General features: G+C 40.9%; 1 protein-coding gene across 5 annotated transcripts in view; it reads left to right on the forward strand.

Moving 5' to 3' along the window:
- Positions 1-510: 510 nt before the first annotated feature.
- Positions 511-15,587, forward strand: part of dip2ba (disco-interacting protein 2 homolog Ba) — a 37,058-nt gene continuing 21,981 nt past the window's right edge. For all 5 annotated transcript variants that reach the window (XM_029506181.1, XM_029506179.1, XM_029506177.1 and 2 more), the window contains exon 1: positions 511-764. In XM_029506181.1, the coding sequence (XP_029362041.1) occupies positions 680-764 (85 nt within the window). In that variant the 5' untranslated portion in view covers positions 511-679. The remainder of the gene's footprint in view (positions 765-15,587) is intronic.

Here is a 15,587-nt window from a genome sequence, read left to right on the forward strand (position 1 = left end):
TAAGTCCAAATTTTGTGTCCTGCAATACTTCTTTTTTTCATTTTCATGTTTCATTTTCAGGCTCATTCTAAAAGTTTATTTCACTTTTCTGATGTATTTTTTATGGCTAATCATATTCGGTTCTGTTTCTTACTTTGCATTGCTTTGCACTTTGTGTGTGTGTGTGTGTGTGTGTGTGTGTTGTGTCAAGTAATTGTGTGTTTCTTTGGTTTGGTTTTGACTCTTCTGTTTCAATCATTTGATTTCACTTCGAGCAGAATGAGGACACACCTCTGGTCCCCTGAGTGGGTGTGGACCCATTCAATATTTCATCTTTGTGTGTGTGTGCGCTAAACCCGCTATTTCCCTAAGTGTTGTGTGTGTGTGTGTGTGTGTGTGTGTGTTTCCCGCTGCGGGACGCTAGAGGGAGCACCGGTGTCGGCGTGATTCTCGGCAGGGAGGACGATGCGGTGAATTCAGGCACAGGCGAGGTACACGCAGTCACGTGACCGCGCGTCGCCGTCGGTGAGTTTCTCCCATTATGGCGGAGCGGCGAGCCGTGCGGATGGACTGTCTCTCCCACTCTGATGCTTGCTTCACGTCCTGAGAGAGGGCGCTTAATTTATCAGTTTCTCACACACCCGCGGCACCAGCCCGCCGTCTTTTCGGCCCCACTGCTCCCGTGTTTGTCCGCCGAGTCATGGCGGACCGCGGCTCGGATTTGTCCGCCCTGCCGAAGGAGGTTAGAGACCAGTTGGCGGAGTTGGACCTGGAGCTGTCTGAAGGTAAAGAGGGAGGAGGGAGGCTGATGGAGGGGGACATTGTGGAGCTAGCTAGCTGCTGTGTCTCGTGTGTTGGGGGGCTGAAGGAGGAGTTCTCCGGCTGTTTGTCTCCCCCGGTCCCGCCGGGCTGTGCCACATTAGCTCGGCTGCCGCTAAAACAGGATGTAGGAACACGAGCTAGCCCGGCACGATAAGCAACATGGTGGGGAAGACAGACGCCTTTCAGCCTGATCCTCCTGTTTCCTTTATCTCCGAAGTGGCTCGTTTGAAGCGAGAAGCTTTCTTTTAAAAGACGTGTTCCTCCGGCTCATCTCCTCCATTAACGGTCTGCCCTGACAGACAGACAGAGCAGCCGTCTGGCTCCCGGTGCCTGACCCTTTCTCTGCCTTCACCGCACATATCTCTCCACATCATCTGCCTTTCCATTCACACCTATGTTTTTCCATTAGTCCGAGTTCCAGCTGAGAAAGAAAGGTTTCATTTCGCCAAAGCTGTGAGTCACTGTGACTGTGGTGCTGAGATGTAATGACCGGGCCTGCAGTCATGATCTGTGGTCTGTTATAAATGACTGCCAGTGTGTGAGCTCAGTGACCAACAACACAATGTGTACACAGCTTTATTCAGTACACCTGTGCTAACCTGCCATTACTGAAATTATAGGTTTGCCTACCTGTGATGCTCTCTGTGGGTTACACTAATGTCAGTCCTGTGTGTGAGCTGTGTCAGGTGTTACGTATTCGCTGCATTTATTCATTTATTTGTTCATTTATTTTGTATTTTACACATATTTGGACCGTTCATTCATCCACGGTCTATTCAAATCAACCCCTCCCCCAGAGCAGCTGTCTTGCTCCACAACTACTGACACACACAACCCCAGCTGAGGTAAATCCAGTCATCCTGAGTGTTAATCAGGGTAACCTCATCCTTGCAGATAGCCATTGTTTTATATTTTTGGCTGATTTACACTTGTGGGCAAACTATTTACTTTCGTAAAGCCATAAAAATGAACATATTGGATTAAAATGCCTTGACAATGTGGTTTTGCATTTGACTGTTGTACTACGTGACATTTTGCATGGAAAATATACAGATATGTATTCAAAAGAGAATTAGTGTTAGTGTTGGTTCATCTGCAGGTATTATTCTGAGCCGACCTCTGAGTTCAATGCATTATTCTAGCAAATCAAATAGTAAGTGTGTTATAGTTCTTGCTACTTTATTATTAAGGTTTTATTCTTAACATTCAGGAGTGTCTGATATGACTAGACAATCAGGAGCTAGAAATTCATCTACCAGGGATAGGCTCTACTTTTTACCTGTTGGTGACTGTCCTGCATCAACTGTGGCTTTGTTCAAATTGCAAATATCCGATTTGTCAAGATCATTAAGTGTTCAACACAAGTAACTACCAAAATTACAGTATCCTGCTGCCCATGTTTAGTCATTGTTGTGTAATGCAATGCAATGCGTTTGACATTACAGCTTTCAGATATTGTTGTCCCATTATGACTGGATACGTGTGGCATGTTCCCACCTTAGAGGCATTTTTTTCTTTTTCTGACTTCCCAACAAGCCTTCTTCTAAATCAAGTGAAAATGCCTGTTCCTGCGTTGCTCGGATAAGAACACAGGCCTGCCAAATGGCCTCTTAAAAAACAACCCATTTCTGCGAGCCCCCTGTGACCATGGGGACACAATGAGGACCATTCAGCTGGTCTGAGCCACCATGGCCAGGAGCTCTGCTGCCATTTAGGCCATTCAGCTGAACCCAGTCTTTGTGTGGACGTTGGAATGAACTGCCTCCATAGGAAGAGAAGGGAGGGGCCTGTGACTGGTCACACTTGAGAAGATGATGTGTAGTGTGCACTTCTAATGGGTGAGGTTCACCCGCAACCACCATGTAATATCTGAGCAGGGTGAGGGGTAAAAGGTCGTCTCTGGTTCTTCCCTGATACTAGACTACCAGCTTGACTTCTCCTGACTGTCAAGTGTGTCATACAGACACCAAATGTTGCTGACCCAAGCACAATTCCACACAGAGGAATTTTTTGTGTGAATCGGGAGCTGGTGGTCCAGACCAGGGTGCTGTTTTGACATTGAAATGCTACTTAAAATGTTGGGCATTTCCTCCCATTCAGCTTATAAAGTTTTTAATTTGTGCAAATGTTTGTATTTGCATGTCTGATCATTATGTGGAAACTCAGAGTCCATAGAATTGCCAGTTGTTTCCTTTCTAGGCCAATCACATATTTAATCAGATAGCAAAAGCAGACTGAGTGCATTTGTGTATTAAGGGAGAGGGCCCTTAACAGAGGATGACAGCACTGAAATGGACCCATTCATTGTCAACCATCCATCCTTCTGACCCCAGTTATCAGTGGCAGCTTGTAGGACAAATCCTGATGGATCCTTGAGGGAGAGTCTCCTCCCAGCTGGGGAGGATGTCAATGAAAACAAATCTCTTTGTGTTACTTATAAACAGATATTAACAGATAACAGATATTCTTTTAAAAGTCCAAATGGCATGAACATGTCCTACGCAAAGGAATAGGCAATGTTGTCAAATGTCCATTTCTGTGCTGTTAATTAATTAAAAGGACTACATGTGGTATTTTGTCTTTAATGGAGTACTGATGGTTTACACTAGGGGTGTCAAACTCAATCACATGAGGGGCCGAAACTCATAGCACACATTAGGTTGCAGGCCAAACAGGAAAAAATATTGAACAGACTAAAACTGACCATGTTTTGAATAAAAATATTCATTGAAATTGACAGAATACTATATTCCCCCCCAAAAAAAATAAATTGAGTTTTTTTAATATACACACACACACACACACACACACACACACACACACTGAGCAGAACAACCAGTATGGGGTCACATGAACAATGATCATTCAGCATGGGCATTTTCAAGCAGTATAACTACAAAACCCCATAGCAAAGTAAAAATGATTTATCACCCAGCTGAACTAGTAGAACAAGTTGGAAGATTTCTCCAGTGTACCTCACCGCATTTCAATGAGCTTCAAGCTATCTGAAGAGTTTTCACATCAGACTGTTTTTATGGATAGATATTTTAGTAGCATATATCCCTATGTCCGTTTTATGTAAATCACCTAAAAGGCACAAATCATCTTCCTTGTAGCCTCAGAGCCAAGGCCTTAGGCCCAAGCAGATGGCTGGGTACTCTTGGCAAAGGTCTTCCTTTATGTGTGTTTGTGTGTATACTCAGTATGTTTGTATGCATGTGATATAATACTGTTTCTGTGAATAGTTGATCATGGCTGCCGTCCCTTTTACTCCCACAGGCCTGTAGTAGGCTGAATTATTCACATGCTCTCATTAAATATCAGGGCACCCTCACAGAGTGGTGTGGCCGTGGGTGTGAGTGGTTACTGAGTGTGAGACTTTTCCATCCTGCTAAGGTAGATGTTGGGGCATGCATAGGGAGAAAGAGCCAACTTAAATCTTTTGAACTCATTCCAGATATATTGACATCTTTCTCATAAGAAAAGATGCTGAACTTGTTGAATGAATGGTTGGGCCGAGAAACATGCTAGAAATCTTTATTAAAAGGAACTTGTTTTCCCCCAGTATCCCAAGTAAATGTTAAGTATGCAAAATGTGAGGCAGACAAAGCATTGATTTCGATATTGTATGCAGTTTATTGTGCATACACATATTGTATGCAGTTTATTGTGCTCTGCTGTCACATACAAGGGCAGCACAGCAAAAGGTTTTGGGTTCAGGCTTTTTTTTTTTTTTTTTTTTTTTTTTTCCCCCTGGTGTGTAGATTTTCTCTCATAAGTCCACAGACATTGCATCATCACTGTGAGAGCCTGGCCAGGATGTCCCCCTGATAAATATGAGCTCAAATAATTTAGGTCTCGATAACAGATGGAATATTTATAGCAGCGGAAACTTAACCCTTCATAATAATTTTTTTAAAAAGTTTCATGTTGCTTAAAATCATCAATAAGACAATCTTTTTTTTCGGAGAATAACATAATGTTGCTTGCCACAATTAATGGTGTCTTGACTGTAAATCTGATGTGGATTAAAGTGAGATTGTGATTTTGAGCTTCAAAATCAAAGTTGGACTCGGCGGGGGGGGAGACACATGTTGAAGTTCTTTGAGTGAACATTATCTCCTCTAACTTGATTCTGCAGCCACTTAAGACACCATGACAACTTCTGATATATAAGATATGTAAAGTAAGTTTCTAGTTTACAAGTGAAACAAAATATTGTTATATAAAATCCTAATACAAGATTTAAGATTGACAATAAGGCCTTAGTGTGGTATGTTGTAAACAGTTGATGGAGATTATATAATTAACGACACCATGCAGATAATTTTATGAAATCATAATTCTAAAAATTAAAAGTTATCATGGTATGAAATTATTGATGCAAAACTAGATTAGACTAGTCTTAAACTGGCATAGCCATCTGTGCTCAAAGCACCACAAGAAAAAGAAATCAAGAATAGAATTCAACTGTAACCTTAAAATTGAAAATGAAATCAAATGGAGGATTTGGAGTATTGTGGCTTCCCCTAGTCCCAATGCAGTTTACTGTAATGAGAATTGAATCATTACCATGTCCCAGTGTAAGGAGATAATGGACTGTGGGAGTCTGAGGTGGCCCAAACAGGCCATGAAATAGTGGAACAGTCTGTGTAGTGATTGCTTTAAAGATTTGGGTTGAAGCATCTGTGTTTCTGCCCTTGAGCAGAGCTCTGCAGCTGAAACTGTGTCTGACCTTGTGCTCTTCCTATGACCTTCCTGTGGTGAGTGGCAAGACAGCAGAGAAGTTCCCCACAGTGTATGAATAAAAATCCACATTTAATTCAATTCCCTATTAATCTGATATGTAACTGACTGAAACAGAGCTTTTCAGACAAACTCGGTCTGGATTCTGTCTCATTGTATGTCTGTGAGTCACAGCAGTTGGGTGTGTCTTCTTCTCCAGGGCACATCTGTCCACCACAAAGTGAGAGAACCAGTTTTTGCCTCCTGTTTACTGAGTTAATAGGTACAATGCAAACTGTGACTCGTCATAAGGGAAAAGTGAATGGGTTTTTGTGATATGAGACCTTTGTGCAGCACAACACCCACCTTTCTACACTTGACCAACATCTAATCTCAACAAGTCTACTATGGAACTGGTTCAGCATGCTTGTGATGTTGGACCGTACAACCTTCTCTGTGCTTATGTGGCCTGAAGTCATTTAGTCGGTGGTCCAATGTGTGGCACACCAGACAGAGCTGACTAATACACACTTTGATTTATGCTTCATGGGCTTCATCATTCATTGAATGATGAATTCAATAGTATAAATATAAACTTCAAGGAATGTTTTTTGTTTTTTTTTTTTTGGAATGCTCTCAGAGAGGGAGCTAATGTGAAGCCCTTCCAATATATTGCTAGTCCATATCCACTGCCCGGCAGGCCATGTGACTGTGCTAATGCTGAAGAATGCTCTTGCGAATATAAATAGACCTGACTGGCAAGACAAATTCACTTTCATGCCTGAGGAGGAGAAAACAAGCATCTCTTTGACACAAAAGCTCCACCATTATTGCAGTGGAGGCCTCTCTCTCAAGTCCCAAAGAGTCAGTCTTAATTGTGTGCATTTCTTTTTCACTGAGCCTAACGTTTCTGTCTAGCAGACAGCAGCCAGTGGCACTTCCACATCCAACCAACTGACTAGTTGGCTGCTACATGTGGGTCACCATTACACCCATGGATTGTGTGTGAAATACCATGGGCTGTTGAGAATGGCCCCTCCCAGGCCAACCGGTCTGCTGTCTGACCCATGGAGAAAGTTGCTGTAGGGGTGCTAATTGTTGAAGCGTCATAACTGTGGTTTTAGATCTTTTTAGCAAGTCAACTATACATTGTGTATACTCATCATCTTTGCTGACCAAGTTAGACCTTTTTAACTTTCAGAGTAATTTTCTTTCTTGGTGACCACAAAATGAACACAGGTCCTTCATCTCAGCGACTGAGTAGTTTGTATCCCACTGTTTGAGGGAAGCACTGAAGATATGTGAAGCTCAAAACTACCAAATTCACAACTTCTCCTGTCCATCTTTAGCTAGTTGTTGGGTTCCAGGTCTTTATGTTTGGGGATTTGGACTGGCATGCTAAATTATCAATAAAAGCATCTTAGTTGAGAGTTGACTGGATGGGAAGAGAGGTAGGAAAATAAGAACAATCACGAGGGATTGTCAACAAAAGCTGATTCAGCAATTTTAAGAAAGCTTCATTAGCAACAGCCTGCCTCGCCTGCCCTGGCACTCAAAATTTGAGGAAATTTTCCAGCTAAGGGTTATTTTGGTGTGATGCACTTGTATGTTGGTAGATGTGTTACTGTTTAGGTGCTTTATTCCCCAGCACCTGCCCATAGTGACTAACTGGTTAACTGACCATGATCTTACTCTATTTTATGTCCAGCTAACTCGCCTGACGATCAAGAATAATGAAAATAAAGTGAATGAGAGGGGATGAAAAAACATAAGAATTAGGCTTTTTAGCGCCTCTACTACTCCTTAATACTTTGAGCTACACACTTAATTCAAACTTCAAAATGTTGACAGAAGTCTAAATAAACAATCAATGTATATATTTTTTTTTTGTAGGAGATACCGTCTTGACAAAAATAGCCTTGGTTTCAGAGGTCTGCTGAGCCAAAAATTGTCTCGTCTTCAGCTCGCTTCCTCTGCTCTGGGGTAGTTGTCATGGTAATCTCAGAGGTCACCATAGCAACCCTTCCTTTTTAAGGGGAGAGCCACAGGTGGAGCGATGATTTAATGACAAACCCCTCTGTTATGAGAGCTGCTCATCAACTGTTAAACTGAGACTTCTGTCAAAGTCTGGATCACACTGACATGCTAACATCCTGCAACAGCCTGCCTCGGCACTCAAAATTTGAGGAAATTTTCCAGCTAAATTATTTCTTTTCCACCAAACTCTAGTTTGGTGTGATGCCCTTGTATGTTGGTAGATGTGTTACTGTTTAGATAAACCCGAGTGGATTACATTTTTGCTCTAATCCCAGTTTCATCTGAAATTAACCGAAGCAGGAGTCTGTCCGGCTGTCTGTTAATTGTGCTGCTTGTCGTTTCCCTCCCTCCCTCTCTCTGCCTGTCTTTCATCTGGCCTCTTCAGCTGATCTAAACGGCCTTTTGAAGAGTTTTGAAGTTTCATAAAGGTATATCACTTCTCTGTCAGTCACTCTGTTTTTGTTTTCTCTTTTAGACTTGTGCCATGATTTTGAACAGGTCTATACATAATGCCTGTACGGGGCCAAAGGATTATCAAAAATTCCCACTAAGTAAAAGTCCTCAGGAAACCCCTGAACAAGCTGATGTGTATCTCCCCTCTTGGCCCCTCAGAGCACATTGTGCTAGTGCTTGGCTTGCAGTCTTGGACCCCTATACTTCAGCTCCCAGGAGAAAGAAGTAAAACAAAGGCCATGAAAACACAGGCTGGGTGTGCCTTCAACATCTTAATCCATGACTGCTGGTAACACTGGCCTCTAAGCAGGTGAAAACTCGTATGTTTATTGCTTTGAAGGGAAACACTGGCCCAAGATAGAGTCACAGCTGTAGTCATGGGCCAGGTTGGTATTAGTCATTTCCTGAAGATTGCTGGTTGTTTGCTCTTAGTGCAATCTGTGTTGTTATGGCTCTTCTTAAGGGTATCAGACCAGTTTGTGTAGTGTTAGCATCAAACAAGACTGTGTTTAAATGGTCTGAGGAGCAAATTGTGCCAGTATGTGTGTGCAGTATTTCTCACACTCCTATCAGTAGGAGGCCCTGGCAGTGATGACACATTGATGACTGTTGTGTGGATTTTATATAAATGAATTGGCTGTGACTGCGGTGAAACAGCCACCAAGAGTTAAAGTTATATCCCAAGATTATCCAGCTAAACTTTCCCTTGAGACTCAGACTATGCACATGCTTGTTGCCAAATGAATCTTGACACACCTTTGGTAGACAATATCACAAGCCATTAACTTCAGTGAGCTGTTCCAAGATGACTTTGTCGGACTAAATAAGATGTTTTGTTTTTATGCTACTTAATTGCCAAACGTAGGAAAATATATGGGTTGTTAGAGCCCTATGTTATAGTAAATTGAATACAATTGTCTTGTATTCTGTTTTTCATTATACATCTGTGAGAAAACTTAAATAATTTTATGCCCACACTGAATGAAATAATCAGCAGGATCATACCAGAGTTAATTGCTGCACTGTCGGTTCTCTCCTTCTGTCGCTACACAGTCTCCTAATCACATACCTGCTTGTGTTAAAATGAGTAACTGGTTGCTAAAATCTCATTGCCTTTACCCCTTGACATTAAACCTTCTGTTCCACTGACACAAAGGTTTGCTTGTTTTAGATTTGAACAGATATTTGTTTCTACTAGTGTTGTACATTGTTATACATTGCTACACATCCCGACAGCTTCAGAGCCATCATTTTCAGCGTAGACATAGATTCCCATCCTGATGACAGGCTGTTTAATGACTATGAGCAGTGGGTGGTGAGAGGTCAGGACTTTGAGCTGTCCAGGGAGTGGAACGTAGGCAATGAGGCCTGTGTGGTTTCAATGTCAGCTGCACACTCAACACCCAAGATGTGTGTGAGGGTTTCACAAGGACACTCATGGCTTGTTATGAGTTTGTTATTGATGAAATGAATCAGTGACTGGCTAATATTCCTTTTTCTACATTAGTATCGTTTTTTTAAACCCACCATCTATGAGCAATAAGACAGAGAGACAAGGAACATCATTAGTTGTGAAGAGAATCTCAGTTTACATGACCCGTGTTTGAAGCTTTGTTGCCTTGTGGACCTGACAGTTCAGTTGATGTCCAAGGCTTAGTGAAGCTCAGATCAGGTCTGTCCGCTGTATCTCCACACCAGTACCATCGAAACTTGAATCCCCAAGCGGCTCAACACACTCTGGTTACTCAGCAAGGCTGAAAACTGCATTGTTATGCAGTTTGCCGACCAGGATGCCTTTTTCTAAACGCAGATCCAGTCTTTTTCTATTCTTTACAATGTGCTGAATTAAGTCAGTTACCCTTCATTGTTAAATTATAAGAGCTCGACGAGGCAGTGACAAAAGTGCTCACACATGTCAGTTTATACTATGAGACTGTACTTTTTAAACTGCTGATATTTTGACCGGAAGAAAAAACACAGGGGTTTTAATGTAATAGCTATCATGGTGATGGCTGATGACAGTGCAATAATCACATTTATTCCTCTCTCAGCACTGTATTTTATTTTCCTTTGTTTTTTCCCCTGTGGATTTTTTAAAACCTGCAGATTAAAGAGATTGTACAATAGAGAACACAATACCAGTCACTGGTTTAACAGCAAAGTCATAGACTGGTCTGTATCTTAATTTTCCTCTTGATGAGTTTAATCCAAGTTGGATAGTTTCCCAAATATAAAGCTTGACTTATATTGAACCCAATCTGTCACACAGCAACATAACTATCATAACTAATGATTTGAAATGTGCAAACTGTTGGGGAGCAAGGAATAACAGAAGTGGTCTGTTTGTGGAGGGAAACTATCCTATGCCTGTTCCACACTGAGAATACACAGCATCTCTCCGTTTAGATTTTGTGCTCTGGATGTGAAGAGGTGAAATGAAATGTAGCTATTGTTAATTAAATTATTTGGTTTAACCACTGAGCTTTGTCAGCAGCTGTCCAGGTTTTTCATTTTGGCATGCAGTATACAAAAGACATTTTTTGGTGTAATCACAACCACAACCATCTTTCATCCAGTGTGAATAGTTTTTGCAATTGCAAATCTGCCATGTGTTGGTAGTGTTGCATCAATGCAGCTTGTCTTTGGTGTTGTGCTTTAGATAAGCATAACCAGTGACCAACAGTCAACCCACTTGTGCTACTCTGACTCATGAAGCAACCACGTACAGTTGTTCACAAGTCTTATCTGATGAAGTAATGTTCTCTGAGTTATCAGTGAAACAGCTGGTCATTGCCAAGTTTGCACAACATGCCTGTTTCTCACTTTAAAAGCCACAGGGACTTAAATTGGTGTGAAAGTATATTAATAGCTTTGGGGATAGGACCATGTCAGATTATGGTCAAAAGCAAGTACAGCTTAAATTTAGGAATGAATTAGACCAGATTTTTTTTTATTATTTATTTATTTTTTTTAAATAAATAAATATCTTTCTAGCTGATATTATAGACCGTTAGGTCAGCAAATGTGTGCATCTTTTTCACTGAGACAAAAGTAGAAACAAACAGTGTGCAGCAATTGTCCCCAGCTCAGATCTCTGCTGTATCACACAGCCTGTTCTGTCTCCATCAATAAGAAGTGCACAATGTAATAGAACTGATGGGGGAAGTAGAGCAGTACTTCCTCTGCACTCAGGCAATATGGATGCTTTCAAAGCTTGGACAGAACTTTCAGTTTATATTTTTTTAAGGGGGAAAAAATAACTCCTCCACTCTGTCCAGTCTGATTTTGCCTCTAAAATGAATTGTAACTCACTGTTCATAATCTAAATTTTGATCTGAGTACGGCCAACACAATTGAACCGAAGTGTTTTTTTCCTGTACAGGAAGGTCTGATTTGATGAAATGATTAGGTGCTTGAGTCAGGCAGGGATGAATTGGCCTGCGTGGTGATGTGTTGGTGGGCGTGTATGTGAATATGTATGCGCTGCATTTTTAGGTATGGTCTTTGTAAGGTTTTGCAGAGGCACAGCTGAGGTATTATGCCTCTCATTCAGGAAACTCTTGAATGAAGTGAATGCATTTTAGTGTATCAGTTTCCCCCTTACTTCTTGTAGTTTTAGACTCTCACATTCACTTTTGTAATGCTCTTTGTTAGACCAAAGACCAAAGTGAACGTCTTTTTCCTATGTTGATTCTGTCAAGACAAATTACACGACCCCCAGCCTTTTTTCTCGGCTGGCAGCAGATTTGTTCGACCATCCAGATAGAGCGTCATCCTCCCTGTCCGCCTGAAAACCCCCACATGGACTCAATGGGTCCCTGAGGAATTGTAGGCCTTGTTTTGCAGTGGAAAACACTGGCCCTTGAAGTGGGAGGTCTTTGTGCAAATGTTTGAATCACAACCCAGTCAAGAAGAAAAATACCTCCAGAGTAAGAACAAATAGCTTGTGATATTTAATATCTGTGATTCAGCTGCTCACTCTAAGAAAAAGCACCTGTAGAAACCCACACAGTCCTCAGGGTCTTCATTACCAAGCCAAATATCTCAACCAACCTCACAGTGACTGGTGATTTCCACTGTATTTCTGTCAATATGCTTGAAAAGGTCTATAAGGTACATTACATACGTAAATGTTTCATGTAAATTCTGCTTAGAAGAAAAAGGATAAGCCTGTGTGGACAGTCTGATCAAGACCACTTTTATTAAAACTGTGTTCTTTGAAGATTTCCATTACCATCGTCACTACCAATTTCTTTCTGGGTCAAGACTGTCAGACCTGGAGATATTTCATTTGCTGTCACATAGAGAGGCAGAAAATCCTGAGCCTTTTTGCTTCTTTAAAAAAAAAAAAGAATAAATTCAGCAATGATCAAAAAGGTTCATCACAGACTGATTATAGATAAATAGTTTGAGCTGAGGTTGTCTGCATTGTGCTGAAAAATATAATTAATCATGCAAAATAAGAATAAAGATATTTGTTTTTTCTCTTGTTAGCTTCCATCCATAGTGCTCTGTGGTGATAAGATCCTAACATCTACTTCAGCTAATGACGAGGTGCTGTGAAATGGGTTTGTGGTGTTGTGTCAGATTTTCATTTGCATTTCCTGCCAAATGCATTTTACCCATGTTCTTAGCACAGCCGGCCTGTTGTTTTTGTGTTTCGCTTTTAGTCTCCATAAATAAGATTCTGTGGGTGATGTTAGTTCCTCTTCTCTCTGCCCCTTTGTTTATTTTTATTTACATGTAAATGTGTGCTCTGTGGTTGTTTGTGTGCATTTCTCTTTGTGGTAGTGCTGTGTGTCCTTGCTGCCATTTTCTCACCAAGACCATTTGAAAGAGGTGATATCTTTTGTTGGTATTGGTTTCTCAAGAGACTGAGTTGTAACAGTGCTGTGTGTTAGCATCACATTTGTCACAGACAGTAAACTACTGATAAACAAAAACAGCAATGTGCAGATCAAACCAGTATCACTGGCCAAGAGCCCGACCGTGACTTCATAAGGTTAGAACACGATCCTACATTTCAGACTTGGATGCCAGTCCCTGCCCAGACATTCTTTTAGTTCATCTATCCTTTTAACAAGTGCACACAAATGTCCAGATGGAATGATGTAATCTATTTGGTCAAATGTAATCTCTACAGATTAGGGCAGAGCCAGGGATGTGAATGCCGGGCTGTCTTACTGTGAAAGGAAGGCTTAATTTACAACAATCTGTGAAATCTTAAAAGACATCCTCATTGTGTATGTCTGTACAATGACACATGATGTGTACGTACCTGTGTGCAAATGCAAGGAGAGGAACTGAAACTGTGACGCAAGAGGAAACTGAGTGACAAAAGCTCTTATGTTACTTCTTTCTGGGTGAACCTGCCCACAGTAATTATAGGAGCTCTTTCAGCTGGGGGGCCTAAATATGTGGCTGCAAACTGGAAAGGTTCTAGATATGATGCGATGAAAAGGATAAAGAAGTGAAAAAGTGACTCACTGCCTCTTGTGTGTTAAACATGAAAATGGACAAAGCATGTTTATACATCACCTTTGTCTTCTTACTGTAAGATACTGGGTGCTGCGAGGCTAATCAGCTGACTCCTAAACCCCTGAGTAACCCCTTTACACAAAAACACAACATAAATCCTGTACCTTTTGCACTTTAACGTACCGACAGCTACTACTGGCTTTAATCTGATTTTTCTTATGAGTGCATGTGTCTTGACAGTCTGGGTCTAGGTTGCTGGATGGATGGAAATGAACTGTTAGTCCAGACTCTGCCCTGTCTGTTATCATCTATCAGTAGCTCATTCTTATAAAATGATATAATATAAAATGAAAACCCAGCAGTGACCTCTGGAAACTTTGATTTTGTTTTAGTGGATTTTCAGTCCTATCTTTTCTTGCTTTGGTCCTTGAGTCGCTGGTTAGAAACTTGTTCATAGACTGCCATCTTCATCTGTAACCCAGGGTGCTTCCTCTGTACTCAAAAACAGCTGGAGGGACTTTCAGACTTGCTGGCTTTCTTTTTTGAAACTGCCAAGGGGAGTTTCACTCAAGAAAATGCTCTCTGACAGAAGACGAGTGGAAATGTTTGCATGAAAGTCCTTTACTAAGTATTTCAGGCAATGTGGAGCATTTTACAAAACTGCAAGCAGTTTTCATGAATCCTTTAATATCAGTTAAGAAGAAAAAGGACTGTCACAGTGTGAAAGTTGGCAGCAGGTGTTGCTTGGATTTGAAGAATAGCTGATGAGCACATTGGCTTTGCTGCTAAAGTCTTATCTATATTCCCTTGTGTTGTTTTCTGATAGAGGCTTCTTAAATCAAATTGCTTGCTCATAATGTTGAATTTGAATTTGAATTGCATTGATTTAACTATGTCAAAAATGTTTGTGTGTTTTTGCCTTCCTTCCATAACTTAAGCCTTTCCTACTTTTGGTTCTTCAACTGTGTGTTGCTGTGAGACCATTTATTACTCATCATTTATTCTCCACTGATGGGTGTTCATGTTCTTCTTTTGTTTAAAAAACCAGACACTGTCTATTGTTCATAGTAACCCAAGACTCTGCTGCAGTCAGTGAGTCAGGTGGTACAACAAGAACAAGCCTCAACAAACAGGAATCTTGAAATATATGTTTTAATCTGAATATCATAACCAAACCTAAAGGAAGGTTTCGGTCCTGAATGGATGTTGACAGAATCGTATTTCATCGTCACCACCACTTACATTATAGATCCACCACTTTAAACATCAAACATCAAACAAATTAGTGCTGTTGGCACTAATTTAAGTGAACTGAAACATAATTATGGGGAACTAAACATAGCTTTAGTGTGAATACCCTATAGAACTGAACTAGCAGTAGGACTAACCCTAAGCGTGTGAATTCTCAGTTCACCTTAAAAAAAGAAGACGAAAAAAGGATCCAGCTAATTCCTATTGTGACCTAAAAAAAAGCTCAGAACTAAACTTAAAATACAATAAACTGTAAAACTGCTTTTGAACTTAGTGAAGAATAGATGTCAAGACTGTAATGTGCCAGATCAGATCAAAGAATGGCAGCGCAGATGGAAACTGAAGTTGTCATCATAAGATTCAAATTTTCCACCTGGACCTTTTGCTTATTTTAACCATAAAAGGGCCAAAAATTGTCATGTGAGTAAGTGCTTTTGCCAACCTTCAATATCTGTTCAATATCCTTCAATATTACCACGATGACTAATAGAACAAACATTCGCGAGGTTACAGTAATTTGAAGTGTGGTTGTGCTAATTTGCCTCTGGTGAGGCGATTGGTTTAGGAGGGTTAATGACTGATGATTGCATCACCTCGACTGTAAACCCCTTTACATCAGAATGCACTTAAGATCGTGATAGCTATTGATGTAAAGAGGAGTGTCTGATTTGTGCGTATGTTTTCATGCCGTTTGAGAGTGCTGTTACTCTGTCTGAATTGTCCTGAAGTCATAAGTCAACAGCACCAGTTTAAGGAAAGAATCAGACACTCAGTATCTTCTTCGTCAAGCTCTGAAACAGCCACATGGGCAAGCTTGTTTAAACTACATTCCCCAAGTGCAC

Source organism: Echeneis naucrates, chromosome 7, assembly GCF_900963305.1.
Source record: "Echeneis naucrates chromosome 7, fEcheNa1.1, whole genome shotgun sequence".
In the NCBI taxonomy this organism is placed as follows: Eukaryota; Metazoa; Chordata; class Actinopteri; order Carangiformes; family Echeneidae; genus Echeneis; species Echeneis naucrates.